General features: G+C 34.8%; 3 protein-coding genes across 3 annotated transcripts; 1 reads left to right on the top strand and 2 right to left on the bottom strand.

The window, feature by feature from the left end:
- The first annotated feature begins 1,010 nt into the window (after positions 1-1,010).
- Positions 1,011-2,888, top strand: LOC129002481 (venom carboxylesterase-6-like). Its single transcript, XM_054430319.1, has one exon. It carries the CDS (start codon positions 1,040-1,042, stop codon positions 2,741-2,743), a length of 1,704 nt encoding a protein of 567 aa, XP_054286294.1. The 5' UTR covers positions 1,011-1,039; the 3' UTR covers positions 2,744-2,888.
- Positions 2,889-3,413: 525 nt separating this feature from the next.
- LOC129003194 (GEL complex subunit OPTI) lies at positions 3,414-8,534 on the bottom strand. Its single transcript, XM_054431475.1, has 4 exons — positions 8,312-8,534; positions 5,199-5,302; positions 4,613-4,742; positions 3,414-3,731 (listed from the first exon to the last, which is right to left on the bottom strand). Exons 1-4 carry the CDS (start codon positions 8,420-8,422, stop codon positions 3,690-3,692), a joined length of 387 nt encoding a protein of 128 aa, XP_054287450.1. The 5' UTR covers positions 8,423-8,534; the 3' UTR covers positions 3,414-3,689.
- Positions 8,535-11,701: 3,167 nt separating this feature from the next.
- Positions 11,702-18,768, bottom strand: LOC129002912 (zinc finger CCCH domain-containing protein 15 homolog). The gene is made up of 8 exons (XM_054431031.1): positions 18,573-18,768; positions 16,815-17,007; positions 16,117-16,358; positions 15,265-15,384; positions 14,413-14,625; positions 12,764-12,886; positions 12,196-12,322; positions 11,702-11,882 (listed from the first exon to the last, which is right to left on the bottom strand). Exons 1-8 carry the CDS (start codon positions 18,642-18,644, stop codon positions 11,758-11,760), a joined length of 1,215 nt encoding a protein of 404 aa, XP_054287006.1. The 5' UTR covers positions 18,645-18,768; the 3' UTR covers positions 11,702-11,757.

Here is an 18,768-nt window from a genome sequence, read left to right as displayed (position 1 = left end):
AGAAAAGTCATGCGTCCAAATGCTAACAAACTTATCCAAACCTGCGTGGTTTAAAGTTGAAACAAGTCTTAAAAACTACTCTAACCCAGGCCTGCTTGCACACATAATAAGGGTACTTTGGTTTAGAATTTAGTTTTAGTTTTAATGCCAGAGCCATCTTGATTGTTTTTTTCCTTTGACAATTGTCATGAACATTGTAGTTTTTTATGACGACAATAAATCAATAATTTCGCTCATTTTGTTCATTAACTTCTGTCAGCTCAATGTTTGGGTTTAGTTTGCATCAGTTTGAAAATATTAATGTTTGAATTAATGAAGCAACTGACCTAGTACTGGATGTTCATAATGAATGCTTTGAAAAATGTTTGGTAAAAAATAAATCAGTCCCAGGTCTAGGTGTTATCATTATACCTACTGGCTAAAATTTAACGTTTTTATGTAAAACATTGTTGTTGGATGTAAAAAACTGTCAGCCTATTCCTGAACTAAGATAGTGGTCAATTTTAAGCAGCATCACTTTATAACATACTAGCTGTTTTTTGCCCGCTCTTCGCTGGGGTTAGATTTTTAATAGTAAAATAAATTCATCACCTGTGAAAATTAGTAATAATAATAATCAAACAATTAAAATAAACTACGAATTAATGGCATTAGCCGTACTCATCCCAGTACCTACTATCAAAGTAAGCATGATTCAGCTTTCAAAAAATTGTCCTCCAAAAACATCTGTAAAGCACTGTTGTATTTCTTTCTTTGATATGAAAAATTGCTCTCTCAGGAGGATTAGTGATGAATCACTTTGTTGGTAAGTGAGGTCTTTGACTTTTATATGTTTAGATTATTTATATTTTGAAAAAACATTCAATAACCAGAATAAAATCTTTATTCAACATTAGCCATATGTTAGCACCAAAAGTTGAGGTATTAACAGATGAGCTGTCATAACAAAAAAAAGCATATTGAATGATTATTGTATTGTGTTTATAAACTGAAATAATAATAATTTTTATTTACTCACTAAAAGGTTGTTTTACAAAGCATGAACTGGGGATATTGTTCGTTAATTGTTTCATTTTTTATCTTCAGTGCTGCAAGTTCAAATCCGCTTGTAAATACTACAAATGGATTGATAGAGGGGACATATTTTACAACATGGAGTGGGAGAGTCATTTGTGCCTTTTTGGGAATCCCATACGCAGATCCCTTAAAACCCCATGAAAGACTTCAAAATGCCAAGATGTCTATGGGCTGGGCAGGGATTTATCCAGCAAAAAGATTTAGTCAAAAATGTATCCAGATTGTCGATGACTCATTTTATGATCCAGTTGTTGGAGGTGGTGATGATTGTTTGTTCTTGAACATTTTTACTCCATCTGTGACAAATACAACAAAACTGGACGTGGTTTTCTTCATCCATGGAGGAAGTTTCATGCACGGCAGCGGTGATCTATACACTCCTGACTTCCTTATGGATCGGCATAACATAGTTTTTGTAACTGTAAACTACAGATTAGGCCCTCTCGGGTTCTTATCGACTGAAGATGAAGTGATACCTGGCAACTTGGGTTTGAAAGATCAAGCATTAGCTTTGAAATGGGTTAGAGATAATATAGAATATTTTGGAGGTAATAAAAAGAAGATAACTCTCCTTGGGGAAGACGCGGGAGCAGCAAGCGTTCATATGCATTATATGAGCCCAACGACCAAACATTTGTTCAAGCAGGGGATTTCCCTCGGTGGATCAGCCTTTTGCCCTTGGGCTCTATCTGAAAAACCACGTTTAAAAGCTGAACGATTAGCAAGATCCATGCGCTGTGTCAACACCACATCTCAAACGATACTCAATTGTTTTCAAAATTACCCTCACAATATCATGATGGAAAAGGTAAAACGTTTGTTCATGCCATGGAACTCTTTGCCTTTTACTCCTTTTGGTCCAGTCATTGAGAAATCTAGGGATCCTTTCTTAAATGACCACCCTCATAAAATAATCCAAGAGAATAAGTTTAAAGATGCCCCTTGGCTGGTGGGCTTGACAAGCCATGAAGGGCTGTATCCTGGTGCTAAGTTTGCTAAAAATCATGAAATACTTGAGGAACTTGATGAGAATTGGCATAAAATCGCCCCTTTTCTCCTGGACTACAACCATACAGTACCTCGACAGATGATGGCCTCGGTTAGTGAGAAAATAAGGCAATATTATTTTGGAAATGGTGAAATTTCTGCTAAACTTAGACGAGAGTTTATAGAGATGTTAGGTGATCGGTTCTTTGTTGCAGATACAGAGAAAGCTGTTCGTTTGCAAGCGTCTGCTTCCAAATCATATGTATTCTTGTACAGGTTCGGATACAGAGGGAGACACAGTAAAGCCTTCTCTCTATGTGGCTGCAAAGACAATATGGGCGCAAGTCACGGAGACGATTTGTTGTATTTGTTCAAAACACCAGGATATAATGTAACTGAAACTAAGTACGGAGAGGCCTTGATGCGGCAGATGGTCGATATTATAATTTCGTTTGTTGTAAACGGCTTTCCAAAAGTGGACGACAACACGATATGGAAACCTGTACAGCGGGAAGCTGTCAAGGGCCATAATATCCACTACATGGAAATCCTAACAAGCAAAAATCTAAATTTTAAAAACTCACCGGATCTAGGAAATCGCAGATTCTGGAGTAGCCTACATTTGGCCGAGTTGCACAATATTCTAGGCGAACATAAAAAGTTGTACGATGAACTATAAAAAAAAAACAAAAAAAAACAAGATACCCAAGACTATTTGATAGGCCTAATGATAGAAATTTAGTTTAATTATTTATCTAATAATGTATATAATTCAACAAGCCACACATTATAGAACTTGTATTATATCGTAAGATTGTATTTTTTGTTAGTATATAACTCAAAGATTAAATTGTTATTGCTTCTACTTCTTTTTATATTATGCAACCCTATTTCATACTTACTAGGAATTTAATAATACAAACTAAACATCATAAAAACATGTAAGTTTACAAATTTCAACCGTCTTTACCACGAAAATATATAAATGTTTCAAAATGTAAAGTTCAAAGGGCCCAATGATTTTGAAACAACCATAATCCCTGTCACTGATTCATTTGGTTTGTGGTGGTGCAGGTTATGCTACCGCAAGTAAAAAAAAAAGAAAACTAAATGGCATTAATAAAATCTTAAAAACAAACTAGGCCTAATAATGGTGTATGTTAAAAAAAATCAACAAAAACAACAATGAAATTTACATACTGTACTTAACATTTTTTTCAACAAACGACTGCTGGGCTAACTAAATATTTTCGATCAGGTAGGCCCTAATTGAAAAAATGAATAACCGAAACATAGGTGCTCTAATTATCTTAAAATAATTAAAGGTTCACAATTCAAGACAAGAAACCAACATTTTAGAAGGTACTTTAATCTCAACAAAATTTCCTACGCTATTACATACTGATTTAAATATATAACATTCAACTTGATTTTTCCACAATAAACAATCCAAAAAAAAAAACAAAATCGAGTATATACACCTATTAAAATTAAATATTGCTATATAAAATTCGGTACAAATAAATAAAAATAAAGAGGTACAACAGGGTTTATCATTTGTAAAAAATGTATAGTCCTTTAAATGCTACACAGTGGTCCTTTGGCATGGAGGAAGGGGTTCAATGTCAGTCAAAATGTAGCCCTGAGTATATGATGATCCATGTTACCTGAAAACAAAAACATACGGGTAAAACCGGAGATTCAGTAAAAAACTTGTTATTGTACAGGGTCTCCGAAAAAGAATGCCAGGATTTTGAACGGCTGTTATTTGGACACTATTTTTAGATAATAAAACGATTTTAACTTCAAATTAAAGGGGAAAACATCTATTCCATACTTTTTTAATGAAATTCTGAAAAGTTTGATGAATCTCTGACTGTATCAGTCCACATAGACTAAGCGCCTGTGCGTGGATCCTTAACAGCAAAGCAAGGAGTGAGCCGGTACAGTACAATAAATCCATCATATACAAATACATGAAGTATGAAGTATTAAGTAACACATGAGTATGAAGTCAATTTTTGATCTTCTATTCTAATAGTTCCCAAGCAATGGCCACTTAAAATCCAGGCATTCTTTTTTGAGACCCTGTCAAAAAAACGGTCAACACTTACTTTGGGCCTACCATAAAAACAAAACTAGTACAGTAGATTCCCGATTATCCACCATAAAGAGTGGCTGAGTTATTGTGGATAATCGAAATGAGGATGTAAGACTAACCTAAATCTTCCAGGAAATATCTATTATTTACTTGCAGGTATGTGTAGTAATAGAATATTTTATTTTATTCATGTTGAAGCCTTCTGGAATCAGTAGTCAACTATAACAGGTTACGCACCTTGACGTCCACAATTCATCATTCAAACTTCCGTTGACTAGTTTCGACTATGTATTTAAGACAATTTTATGACATTCAATCAAATATTTTAACGTTCGTTTTGAAAATGACTACTCAGTAGTCGAAACTAGTCAACGGAAGTTGATAGGCTAGGTACTTCTAGCAATAGAAGTCATGAATGTGCTTTAACATTTTTCTAACTTAACTTACCAAAAAGCCTGCAAAAGATGTCATGAAACCTTCCTTCGTCAGCTCCCACGCCCCGCCAAAGTCCTCTTCATCAACACTTTGGAAGTTAGCAAAGTATATGTATATGACACCAGCATTGACTAGCATAAAGCTGAAAAGGAATACACTGCATGAAACAAAAATTTACAAACAAAAATCATATAACATTATATTGTATAGGCTTCGATGTAAAAATGAATATTAAAAACATAACTAACAATAACTTTAAAAAACTGACCTAGTGTTCAAACATATATTTCATTCCATTTTTTATTATTAGACAGACTAATAAAACTGTAAAACTCTATAACCTAACTTAATGCATAATCAGGAATTTCTCTTATGAAGCTAGTATAATGGAATTGACAGTCTTTGTAAACTTCAGAAAGTACAGCTTTATAACTAGAAAATTGTGTCTAAATCATATTTTTCTTTATTATGTTTGGTCCATAAGTCGATTTAACATCTCACAAGCTACCTATCTCAATTGGCAAATGTGCAATAACATCAATTTTGGAGTAACTTATGATACATAGACTGGTAAAACAACGAAGCCATAGGAACTTACAGGAGTAGAGCGATGAAACCCTTCAATGGTATCAAACCCCAGAAAATCCCAACCACAATACCAAGGGCTTGTCTGATCCAGTAGATGACATCAAGAAACTCCTCCTGAAAATTAACAGTGTTTATTTAGAAGTCATATACCACTAGAAGTAAATAGCCTTAGCAAGACATTGAATGTATCATTTAATTGGTAGAAGTTAACTAAGTTTTTGCTTAGTATCACCTCATTCAAGGCAGACCTTGCTCAAGAACACAATTTGCAAAATATGCTATTGAAAGTTCTCTTCATTCACAGTATGAATAGTGTAGGCCTAAAATGAATTTTAAATAAGGCCTAATGAGCTCTACTCTACTTCTTTCATTTCTTAAAATATTGACTCTGAACTGCCATTGACTAATTTTTATAGACTTTTAGGTATAGTCTATCTAACTACCGTTAACCTTTTTGCAGTGATCTTAGATCCTCCAAAATGGAACTGACGTAAATTTTAATTGGGGAAGGGTTATTGCAAATAAATTGATCGTAGTTTTAACATAGCCTAAACGAGGTGCTCTATTCTATTTCCAAATATTTTCATGTTTTGGTAATATCAGCTTCATTTAAGAATTATGGGCCAAAACTTGATAGTCTTTGAACATGAGTGGTTTTGTTCCAAGTCAACAGGCAAAAAATTGAACTGGGTTGAAATAAACTAGGATAGCCAAGAACCAGTGGCAGAGCAGGGTTTTTTGACACCCTCGGGGACAACTCTACACTAGAGGGTGGAGATTATAGAGGGTATGAAGCAATTACATCCAGTTATAAGGTTGAGGGTCCTCCACAGAAATTTTTTTTAAATTTATAAGACTAAAATCAATGAGAGGCCTACCTCAGATACACTATCTGATAATCACTAGCGATTGAAGTGCTCAAAATCATGAAGATTTCTTGCAAAAATCTTCATCAGCTACTGTGAAATAGGTACCGGTAGTTGATGCCTACGGCGATCCTAGAGGCATTATCACATCCACCGCAGTCGTTTAAAATCAAAGACTATTTTTAATCATCGGAGATTCCGAAGATAACTTAGCGATAATATTGTGAGAAAAGGTGGATAAGCTTGATTTTATCTTATCTGACTTGGTTCTTGCTCCATCAATCTATTTTGACGACCCCTTCTCTAGGCAATTATTCAGAGCGGTTCGCTCCCCCCTTACTAAGCTACCGGTAACTTATAGCTAACAACGTTCTCGAGTAGACAACAACTCGAGTAATACCGTCAACCGGGGTTAGATTGACCCCTTTTTTTATGTTTTTGTTGATTAATTTTTGTTTATATTGATTAATATTCACAATATATTTTTTAAATTATATACAGGTACTGTGTGAATGCCAACCAGTATTATTTTGTTTTTTATTGTCATATGTTAGTCATAAAAAAAATTATAAAAGGGGTCAATGTTACCCCGTGTCTTGGGGTGACATTGACCCCCTACATTTATTATACTAAAATGATACATAATAAAGCACTGGGGTCAATGTTACTAGTGTACAATGAAACTTTGACCCCTGTAAAAGGGGTCAATGTTACTTAAGAACAATAGAGTGGTAACAACATCAAGGAGTGAACATAAAATTTTTTTTATGAACTCACCTAAGCTATAATGATGGAATAAATCAAATTAGCAATTTTTTTTATCACATGAAGATTAGGATGTAACACCAAGGTAAAACATCAAAACTACAAGTTATTAGTGACTAAAATCATTAAATTTCCTTTACTCAAACCCTTCCAAAAAAGTTATAGAAAATTTTGCGCCCATTAGATTCCAGAGTTCCCGGCTACTTACCAATCAGATCTACAGATGGGGCAGAATAGAAAACACATAATTTTCTTTTGGATGTAAATTTGTCGCCATAGTTAGTGTCAACAGAATTAAGTCACATTACTTCAACAAACTGTTGATTTTTTTAATTTAACAGGCAAAGACCTGGTTAAAGTGTTGTTTTCCTCGCTTTCCACAGATTGCTTTTACCTCAACTTCATAGATAAAAATAAAACAATTATAAATCAACATTTTTAGTAGGTCTATTACATTATATACATAAATCAATTAAATTAAATATACCAGAATTAATAAAAATGATGTGTAGGCTAATTACTAATTAGTAACTTGGAATTATAACGAGGGGTCAAAGTTATCCGAAGGCAAAAAAAATAAGGGGTCAATGTTACAAGGCCTTAAAAAATAATTATTAATTTATTTAATTTTCTTTATTTGCTTGTAATAAGTGCTCAAATATTCCTAAAAACATATATATTTTACCATATAAAATCCTGACAGTGCCAGAACCAACAGTTTTTGCTGGGCTGAAAAAGTTTTTTGTTATGAAATTATACAGCTGTATTGTAGATGATTGTATTATAATTTTTTTGTATTGTTATAAAACTAATTTCTGCTAAATATTATTTGTTTTCAAATTGCTACCAAACTACTGAAATTTATCATATTTTTTATTTTCAATTTATTTATAACCTACTATTTAAAAAAGAATATAATAAAAATAATTGACCCCGGGGTCAATGTTACCCCTGGGGGGTCAGAATTACCCCGCTTGACGGTAACAATCTTGGTCGATAGGCCTAAGTTAAGTTAGGGTACGGTATGACAGGAAATTTTGTTTCTGTTAGGTCTATAGTATAAAGTGGGATGGGAAACATTGAAAATTCGCCATAGATAGCCTATTGCCTATATGATACCTTTTAGCACAAATGTAGGCCTATTATTTCATGATTGCAGCCAAACATGCCTAGCTTTCTCGTTTTGAAAACTTACGGAACCGGTAATGTTAACTCTACTCAAAGCAAGTTGAGTTGACTGTTTATTTCGTCATGGTTTAAGTCATAAAATTATCAAAAGCTTCCTATTAAGCGTAAAGGCGTTGTAGGAAGGGCCTGAGAGAGTAACACAGGCCTAGGTTGGCCTTTATAAAATTTATTGGTGCTGAAATAAGTTGTTAGAATATCGTGTATCGTAGTAACTTAATATTTTGTTTTATTTAGTTTAAAATGTGATACTATCGAGACTCGGGATACATCTGAACCTAAAAAGGCGAATATAAAACTGACTTACCTTATCAGGCCATTCTGAATGAGAGGAGAAAGCTCTAACCCACACAGACTCTAAATGTCCAATTTTGGCAACACCGTTCTTTTCAGAACCTTTTGACTGTTTTGTAGCCATTATGAAGTATCAAAAATAACTGTTGTTGACTTATCAAGTAAAAATAATTCACATATTCGATTAACTAAATTTACTATAACCTACAAATCAAACGGAAATAATTTTAATTTTGGTTAAGTTGTTTATGACGTGACAGCATAGAGTAATAATATAAAAGATGCAATGATATGACAAAATTTACTTATTGAATATAGAAGGTATTACTAGGTATTAGTTTAGATGTATATTAACTTTTCAATTTAAGTGCAACGTTAAAGCATGGATAAAACATGGTTAAAGTTACACCATAAATAAATCATACTCCATTGTGTTGCTTAGTCTATGATAAAACATAGTTCCAAGTTTTATCTATGGTTACACCTAGATTGCTATTGGTGATGGGGGGATGAGGATTTATTTATTTATTTATTTATTTATGTCCAACGGTTTACACCAGTTTACAAGAATGTATACAATATTAAAAGATGGCAAAATACATGCAACAGTGAGTGGTAACAGCAAGAACATAATTAATGAACAAAAATTAACAAGTAACAAGTAACAAGTAATAGATACTATATAATAACAATCTTGAATAACAATAACAATAGCAATAACAAAAATAACAAAATAGACAAGGAAAGACGATAAGTTAACAATATAAATTAGAAGCAGTGAAGATAGTTTTGGATAATAGTACAATGTGGCAAAAAATTTGATTTTACAAAAAAAAAAAAACATGACATGAGAGGTGATACTTGGCAGCAACAACAGGAACCATTAATTCGACTAGAGCTAAGGAAGGTGAGATTCTACAGTTAGTGACTAGAATTATTATCACATAAGCAGGGAGGCGACCTTTCTCCGGAACGAGGACAATGAGTCGTGGAAGAAGTCCAGGTGGATTGCGACATCACTCCCAGTACGTAGAAGTCTCGAAAGGCCGCTGTTAGCTGCATAGTAGGTGGGTTGGTAGCGTCTACGGAATATCGTTTTGGAACGGGTTCCTGTTGGTATATGCAAGTGGATGCCGCAGAGTAGATCCGGACAGTCCAGGAGCCCATTAACCAACTTGAAAAGTGTCAGTAGGTCCGAGTGTTGCCGCCTCACGTGAAGAGGGGTGAGGCCAAAAAGAGATTCGACCTCACTCACAGGAGTACGTAGGTAGTCAAACCCAAGCCTACATCCAAGAAGTCTGACGAAGCGGCGCTGGATGCTTTCCAACTGGTTAATGTGGTTCAGTTGATGAGGGGACCAAATTGTGGAACCATACTCAAGTATTGGACGAACAAGGGCTTTATATTAGGATTGAGGAGGGCGCAACAACACTGTTTTTATAGCTATTTACACCGGTGGCATTTTGATTTTACAGGAGAAAGTATTCAACAATTAATTAATTTTAAGGGCGAGTGGTCCAAACCCCTATGTATTGTGAATGTGCCAGGAATGGTAATCAAAGTCAAAGTTCCTGTGCGATTTATTTTGTGTTGAATGAAATGGATTGTTGCCATCTATATACTGAGTACTAGGGTGGGGGTCATATGGTGGTGGATGCTTCTGCCTTCGCTTTAACATGGGCATACCTAACTGGCAAGAGCTATTAATATGTGACGCTAGGGGCATTGTCCATCTGTCCACGTTACGTCAGTCACCACATCGCCCCCCCCCCCTTTAGTCAGGAGTAAGCCATCAGTTAAGCACGAGTCACACCAGGCCCACCAGGCTGCTCGCCAGCCGCTGACAAATACTCGCCAGCTGCGAATTTTGTGGTCACATCACATTAAGCTGACAGTAGTGGCTTCTTTCAATTCGCCGATGATGCCAGCCTAGTGTAACCCGTGTTTTAAGTCGCAGTCCCCTCCGTATCTACCACGGCTACCACCTACCACTAGTTTAGATCAACCTTCACAGAGCGGGTGCCCTGGTCCAGTTTTGGGTGGACTTCGTCCCTGCACCGAATGAATAATTAACATTAAAATTACTGTACATAATAATTATATTATTGTATTTCTTTGAATAATCTTTCTCTAATTGGATATATAGCCCAAGGAAAATAGGAAAAATAGAGGAACAAACCTATGTATAAATTGTTTCCTATTGAATTCTAATTCATAGATTATCTTATGGTATTGAGTATCTTCTAAAGATTACTTTAGGGATAATCTAATTATATCTAGACGTTTGCTTTACTTAAAAAAATTTCTATAAATAGGATTGTGTGTCCTCTGTTAGCGATATGTTTCAATGGGAGTGTTGCTGAAGGTCTAATTAGACCTCGGCACATATTTTGCGTTTGGTAGCCTACTTGTTGCTGAAGGTCTAAACGGGCAGTATGCCGACTCATTCCTTGAACCTTATCTTCATTGGTCCGTTACTTGTGTTGTTGTTGATTAAAATAAAGATGCTAGATATTAAGACTAAGTAAAAAAACTGTCAAGTGAATCTATTCAAATCCAATAACTGGACTGCAACTGCTAGTTTAAAAAACGGTCATAGTTCAGCATTACGATGCAATGCCGTATGTTTAGACCTTCCGGGACTTAAGACCTTCAGCAATACTCTCATTTTTAGACCTTCCGGGACTTAGACCTTCGGCAACTCTCATTTTATAAACATTTATTAACAAAATATAGGTTGCTAGCCCAAGGTCTAAAACAGTATCAGTGGGCGAGTTTTCTGGCCGTACTTTTACACCTTCCGGGATTTAGACCTTCGGCATACTGCTTGTTTAGACCCTCAGCAACAAGTATTAAATGCAAAATGTGTGCCAAAGGTCTAATTAGACCTTCCGGGATTTAGACCTTCAGCAACTGATCCAAAAAAACAAATAACTTAATATATTGAAGTGTTAATATGAACCTAATGGTTACGGAGAAAATTCTAGAAAATTGTAAATTTAAAATTCCCATATTATTCTTATGGAGGATAAGTAAACTGTTGTAGTGTGATCAACTAAGAACATATTTTGATCAAATTTGGAAAATACATTTATTTATTACTAAACTATTAACATTTTACACAAGAAAATACACTTTTACCCTTCCAGTTGCAGCAAATTTAAGTACTCGTTAAACTAATTCTATTTAAATCCAATAAATGTGATATTTTTAAGGAGACATTTTAGTGTAAATCTAATCAGGCAAATGGAAATCCGCTTAGTCTGCAGGTTTGCTGCGGCAGGAGTATGTATACAGTATATGGAACTGTTTAGAATAAATTAAAATTAATTGTTTTATGTGATTTCAAATCTTAACAGGTTGGAATAGGATTATAATATAAGAGCAGAAATTTAAACAGAAAATTATATTTAATTCAAGCGATGTTAGACTTAAAAACGAAGGAGGACTTTGAGGAGTTCATTGATCGAGCGAAAGTTCATCCAACTCATCTTCAAGGTCGTCCAGGTCATCGTCCAGAAACAGATTTTCATTGATGGGGACGGCAGAAGCTGAGGCGGAGGCGGTTTCTTCCGAAGGACTCTCTGTAAATAACAAATTTATTAAATTTTGAGAACCAATCAATCATGGTCGATCACAGATTTTCTCCCAAACTCAACACAGAATCTTGGAATGGCAAAAAGTAGTACCATAATTAAAACAGGTCGAAGACAATGAGAAAATCAGTAGAGACCTGCGGGTCCTCCAATTTTCAGGTTGAGCTGGGACAGCAGTTGACTCTAGAGCTCATTTGGAAATAATTTGTTGGCCAAGCCCGGGTAGGATAATTTATATAAGAGGTGTGCTAGCTCTGTTTCCAATAGGAACTTGTGAACTTTCTACCAGTACAGTACCCACCTTCAGATGACACTGTGCCGTTGGTGATTGGAGTATTCTTCAGTCTGTCGTCTGGAGCCACTGTGATGCCTGCACCGTCAGCTTCACTGGCTTCCATAGCGAGGATCTCCAGCTCAATGTCTCGGTACTGGACAACACACAACATTAACAAGAACAAAAACATTGTTAGTGTGAAAGTACGAATTAACTATCCTGTCCATAATTATTTACTTAGATATAGTTTTAAAAATATTTACAGGACATAAGGTTATCCAACATTAAAAACTTGGAGCATTTAATAGCCTATATGAAAATTACATAAATTATTACTATTTTAAAGAAATTCATTAATTAAATAGCTCAAACACATCATTCAACTCTTCACAACTCATGCATCATAGTATTTTGCTTTTTTTGTTGCAGCGTACACACAAACTACCGAGCTATACAAGTGAATGGCTCTCACTAAAAAATGTCACTTGTAGTAACGATTAAGTAAACCACTTTGGATATGACTAATAAAAAGTTAACTTGTCCATGCAATATCACTTAAATTGAACAAAATATACACAACAGACTGCATGATTACCTTAACCTCACTGTCATCTTCGTCTTCTTCTCTCTGATAAGAGTCGAAAGCTTCATCTCCGTCATCCATCAGATCATTTGCCGCCAAGTCTGGGTTGAAGAAGAACATTTCTCTACCAGACAGCTGCAAAAATAATTTAACTTTTTTTTCTTCAGAGTTAAATTTTTAGTAAAAAAAAGTTTGATTGTTTTATAAAATCTTAAACAGAATGCTCCAATTTAATAAATCTTACAAAATGTTAACTCGTTGTTATTGAGGAATGCAAACCAACCCATAATGAACACGACAAAAAATATTACAACTAGTGTACGGATACTTTTGGATAGGTAGGTTGGTAGGTACGGATAGGTTTTGGACGTTTGCATTATTAAGGGTTGTCTACAAACAAATATCTCCAAAAGTGCTACTCACAACAAAGTGAGGTATTTAAATCTGACACTAGTGCCATGTTTGATACTTCCCCCACTACTATTGTAGCAGTTCTCACCCTTATAGGGAAGTTTTGACATATTGATGTGAGGGAAAAAAGTAACTGAAAGGTTGACCATTCAACCGTGAAAACAAAAATATTTCCCAACAGCATATGGCAGAGCATCCATTAATTTAATGGCATTCCCTAGGTTCTTATTTAAGTAGTCGTCGTAAAATGAGAAGACTACAGTTGCAGAAGATGATCGCAGTAGATAACATAAATATTTCGTCAATCAGGAAATACGATCACTGTATCACCATGATTGCAGTTATAATGTCAATTATTACATACAGCACATGTGTAGCCTACATTTATTGAGTAATGCTAGTTATCGTATTGGATTTTATCAATATATATAGTAAATAACATCACTAGGCCTATTTATTATAATGCTTATCTACAGGGTTAGTAAAAAGTGTGGACACCCACTGTTATTTTTTATTGGCCCATACTAGAAAAACTAAACTCGGCACACCTTTATGACATGTCATGAGTACTTTTTAGGAATAATTGTCACTTGGTGTACATCCCCAAAATGGGGAATTTTGGGGGAAACTCAAAAATTTCAAATACAAAGACCCATCGAGTGACCCCTCATTTTGAAGGTCCTGGTAAAAGAAAACTAACAACGCAAACTAGAGGTTTCTATCTCAATCCAGTAAAAAATGGAAGCTGATTGAAATCTTTAGAAATCGGAAATAACTTGCAATTTTATATTCAATTGGCTGCCATATTTCACTGTGTTAAGATAGAGACCACCTAGAGATGCACCTTCAAAATGAGGGGTCACTCGATCGGGCTTATCATTTAAAATTTTTGAGTTTCCCCCAAAATCCCCCAATTTGGGTTTGGGAACTTATGAGGAATTCAATTGGCTGCCATTTTGTACTGAACTGAGATAGAGACTCATAGTTTGCGTTGTTGGTTTTCTTTTACCAGAACCTTCAAAATGAGGGGTCACTCGATGGATCTTTGTATTTGAAGTTTTTGAGTTTCCCCCAAAATCCCCCATTTTGGGGATGAACACCAAGTGGCGGTTATGCCCAAAAAGTACTTCATAACATGCCATATTGGTGTGCCGAGTTTAGTTTTTCTAGTATGGGCCGTTAAAAAAAATAACAGAGGGTCTCCACACTTTTTACTAACCCTGTATAAAAATTAAACAAAAAAATCTCACCCCATGTTGTCGACCAGCCTTGTAGTCATTCCTCTTCTTGTCTTCTTCTTTCTGAAGAGCTTCTTTCTTCTCCTTAACCTTCCGTTTCTTCCATGCCAAAAAGCTGTCTAACGTAACTTTGGTAAATTTCCCAGATGCACTCAGTGCTGATCGCTCCTTTTCTATTAAGTCTTCTAACGAAATTTCATCCTTCTTCTCTTCTTTTTTGCGATCCTGAAATTTAAAGATTAAGCATGGCTAAAAATCCAGATATACACATATACGCCTGTGAATGTGATAACTTGAGTAATTTTGTCTGATTTTAATGAAATTTGGCTTGAAGATGTAGATAAATTTGAATGAGTTTACGAACCAGCATGATCAGACCATGGGAACGGGGCTTTATGGGGTAAAAATTGGGTTTTCTCATTTTTTGCCCTAAAACTCAAGATTTCCCAATTCCTCTTCAAACCATTTCAAAGAGCTTAAAAAAAACAAATAATATAGAATTGTTTTTGTGCGGTTATCGGTTACGTAGAAAATCACAAAAATTGTAAATTAAAAATACCCTATGTTATTCTTATGGAGAATAAGTAAAATGTTGTAGGCTAGTTTGCTTATTTCTAAATATATATGTTGATCAAACCTGGTCAATTTCTATATTTTATACTAAGCTATTAATGTTTTACCAAAAAAACACACTTTATTACCCCCCCCCCCTGTAGCAGCAAAACTATGTACTCGTAAAACCTAATGCTATCTACAGTTTAAGTAAGAGTCAAATCAGGCAAATGAAAATTTGCTTAGTCTGCAGGTTTGCTGCGACGTGGGTATTTTTGTACAAATACTACTTGATCGCTTGAGACTGATTACCTTTTTGAGTACAAAGCCTGGAGGTAGGGCGTGCTTGTAGATGCAGCTTTCTCCATTGGGACACTGCCAAAACCAACCATATTTGCTCTTCTCTACTGCGTCCAGGAAGTATTTACAGATCTGTATAGAGATAGAACAATAAACAATATTAAACTATCTAAAAACTATGCACAAACTATTACCTACTGGTAATTAACTGGAGTAAACTCATTAAGAAGGAATGAGCCTTAAACGATCCTCATGAGCCCAGTACCGCTACATCGCTCTACAGTAGTTTTTCACATTTTTTAGTAAGTAAGTAGGCTAATAAGTTATCATTTCCTAACCTTTTTACTCCAATAACTAATTGAGCGTTTTCCGTAAAATTGACATTACAACATGTATAAGTTTACCATGCTTCGGCCAATCAGGATTCATAAAGAAAATTGAGCAAAACGACTGCTTGAAATTTATTGTTTTGCTTAAGTATGTTTTAAAATCTCAGCTGCAAAAAGGTAAAACTGTTTTTAGAATTTATTCAACTGTGTAAATTTGATAACAAGTTTAAATATTACAAACATAAAATTAACAGTTAACAGTGAATGCACTTCTGCAATCACTTCTGCATGCAGATACATAATCGTTGCTATTCGTCTAAAATTTTTCTCAAATTGTAAGACCTTTTTTTTAAAGGCCTACTTTTATTTTTGTTAGTTTTAACTCAAGGATTTCAGGTAATGTTTTCCACCAATTTAGATTTAGCTTGCTATAAATTTTAAAACGTTCTAAATTTGTTTACAGACTAACAAAAATGAAAAATTTATAAAATCCTATAAGTATTGAAGTAAGTTGCCTTAAATTGTGTAAACTCACAATATCAGTAGTGGGCATCTTCTTCTCCTTTTCTCCATGTTTCTTCTCCACAACCTCCTTCAGCTTGGCCTCGTCCCAGTTCTCCATCGTGTCTCCATCTTCATCCTCTCGCATGTCTACGTACATACTTCTCTTCTCCGCCTTCCTCTCCACCGTCAAATCATGAGAAAACTTACACTTAGATCCCTTTGTGCACTGGCCTTGCTTGTAGAAAGCACAAATAACACTCTTCGGGTCCGCTCCTAGAAAAGAATGTAAAGTCAAGAACATATACTCAAATTAACTGAGGCCTATTTAAAAAGCTTTCAATTTTTTTACCATGCGTTTGGCAGTCTAGAAAGGTCTTGGAATTTATAGTCCTGTAGCGTATTTCAACATTCAAATCATGCAGATGATATATTGTTTGGAAATTATCAAAAAGATTAAGCAAAGGAAGGCCTAGTAGCCAACAGTTTAAGGGAGCAACTGCTCAAAATCTATTGAAAGCAACAACAACAACAGCATGATACAAATTCCCAAAATCACTGCAATATTTACAAAATCAGTTGTACAACCAACTTGCTACCATAAAAGTGTGTTAAATAGGAAGAGGATTCATAAGCCTAACTTTGCCTAAAAACATTAACATTTTCCAAATACAAACTACATAAGCTTTAAAAGATTAAAATATAGTTTTGAATTAGACAACTTTAGCATACCTTTTTCAACTTTCTGTACAGGCCGAAACAACAGAGACATCTCTTTTTGCTCTTTGAGCTTCGCATCTTTATCTTTTTTAGGTTCATCCAGTTTCCGAGCAGGCACACCTCCAGATTTAACCTGCTTCTCAACCTGCTGAATGAATCGCTGTTGCTTGGCACCTTTCTTGTTTTTCAGGCCAAAAGTCTTATCCTAAAAATTTAAAAAATTTAAGTCGTGTGGTATTTTTAAAATACAATAGAGACAACAGTTAGGAATTATATAGAAATTGATACTTATTTAAAAATTGTTCCGCTTTTACACATTTGTGGGTTAAATTAAAAGTCATGATTTACCTATTTTTGTGACAGGTTAAAAATCTATAATATAATTAATACGCTACATGAAACTTTGTCGGTTGAACTCCTCTGCCATTTCTTAACCGATTTTATCCATTGATGTCTCATTGGAAAGAGCGTGTCGCGTAGATTTTCAAACTGGCCTTACATTTTTGAAAAAGTCCCTTGGACTCTGCCCCAATGGCTTTGAAGGTTCCCATGAAGAACATAATTGTTTACATTTTGATCAGCTGTATAATTTAATTGCTGTTATTTATTTTTCAATTCAATGAAACGCATTGAGTACATTTATTTACTATTTGAGTTAACAACCAAGACGGATCGTGTTAGTATGGTTGTAACTTAAATTTGTGCATTTATCGTTGTTTTGTGTAGCTATAATTTGTTTATTTGTTGTTTTTTTCTTTTAAATGCCTCTGACGCGACGACAACGAAACATAGACAGGAGGCGTAATCGTGATAACGACCGCAGCTACAGAACAGTGACGCGTAAAAGGCCTAACTCATCACAGTCAGCACCTGACCCTGGACAATCTCAACTATTAGCATAGATCTATGCTTAATCTATGTTATTAGGTTATAAATGTGCCCTAACACTACCCCAAAACGACTTTTCCTTCTCAATTGGCCCTCTATCAATGACCTGTGTTGCCTGTACAGCGAGGCATTTTGAGAAGGAGAAAACCGGCCGGAATGCTTTAGTTTTATCAATAACGAAGATAAACATGGTCTGAGTTACACACCGGTAATCTTTGAGTTGACTCTTTTAAACTTATAGTAAATATGACTGTTATTCGTTTTGAAATAAATCCTGTAATACTTTGCAATTGCTCAAATTCGAGCAACATGTACACTAGTACTTTTAACAATACAGCAACCAACAGTTCATTTTTATTTCAATTCGATAGTTTCAATCGATATTAGCATAGCCTAGTTAAGAAACTGTACCCTTATATTATCTACCACAATGATATGCAACCTATTGTCCTTATTCGGAAAAAACTAACTTATAGGCCCTAGGTCTACAATACAATGGCTGATTGTCATGTATATAACGATTTGATTAAAAAGGTTCTATTTATCAAAGAAAATAGACTAAATATGATGGAACATCTAGGCCTAGGCCTATTTATAATTTAAATTACAGACATTTTACCTTCTTAAATGATAATACTTTTATTTATTGTAAATTGGGGTAACCCAGAATCAGTCTGCAACTGATCAACTTGAGCTTTCGTTAAACACCAATAGGCCTAGGCCTTAAATGTATTTTATTTGTTAGTATAAGTTGTCCCACATTCTTTATAGTCCGATGATTTATTATCCATTTATATACCTTTTTCAGTAATCTTATAATACCAAATTTTGCTAATGTCAATATGGGCAACGTGATAGTCTGTGTTTACAAGATAATATTACCTCAATGACTTTTTCTTTCTTCTTTTCAGCCGTCTTTTTGCTTGGAGCTGCTGGCTTTGCCTTGGGAGGCATTTTAAGAGATGGAGACTTAATCTAACAATAAATAGTGAGATAAAACGAACGATTAAGTTAAATTAATGTGAAAACGCCACTACACATCGATCTTTAACCTCAAACAGTCATCAAGTTTCTTAGT

This window comes from Macrosteles quadrilineatus, unplaced genomic scaffold, assembly GCF_028750875.1.
Source record: "Macrosteles quadrilineatus isolate MER2022 unplaced genomic scaffold, UCM_ALF_1.0 Scaffold_9__3_contigs__length_116548681, whole genome shotgun sequence".
NCBI lineage: Eukaryota > Metazoa > Arthropoda > Insecta > Hemiptera > Cicadellidae > Macrosteles > Macrosteles quadrilineatus.
This window is presented reverse-complemented; position numbering and strand designations above follow the sequence as displayed.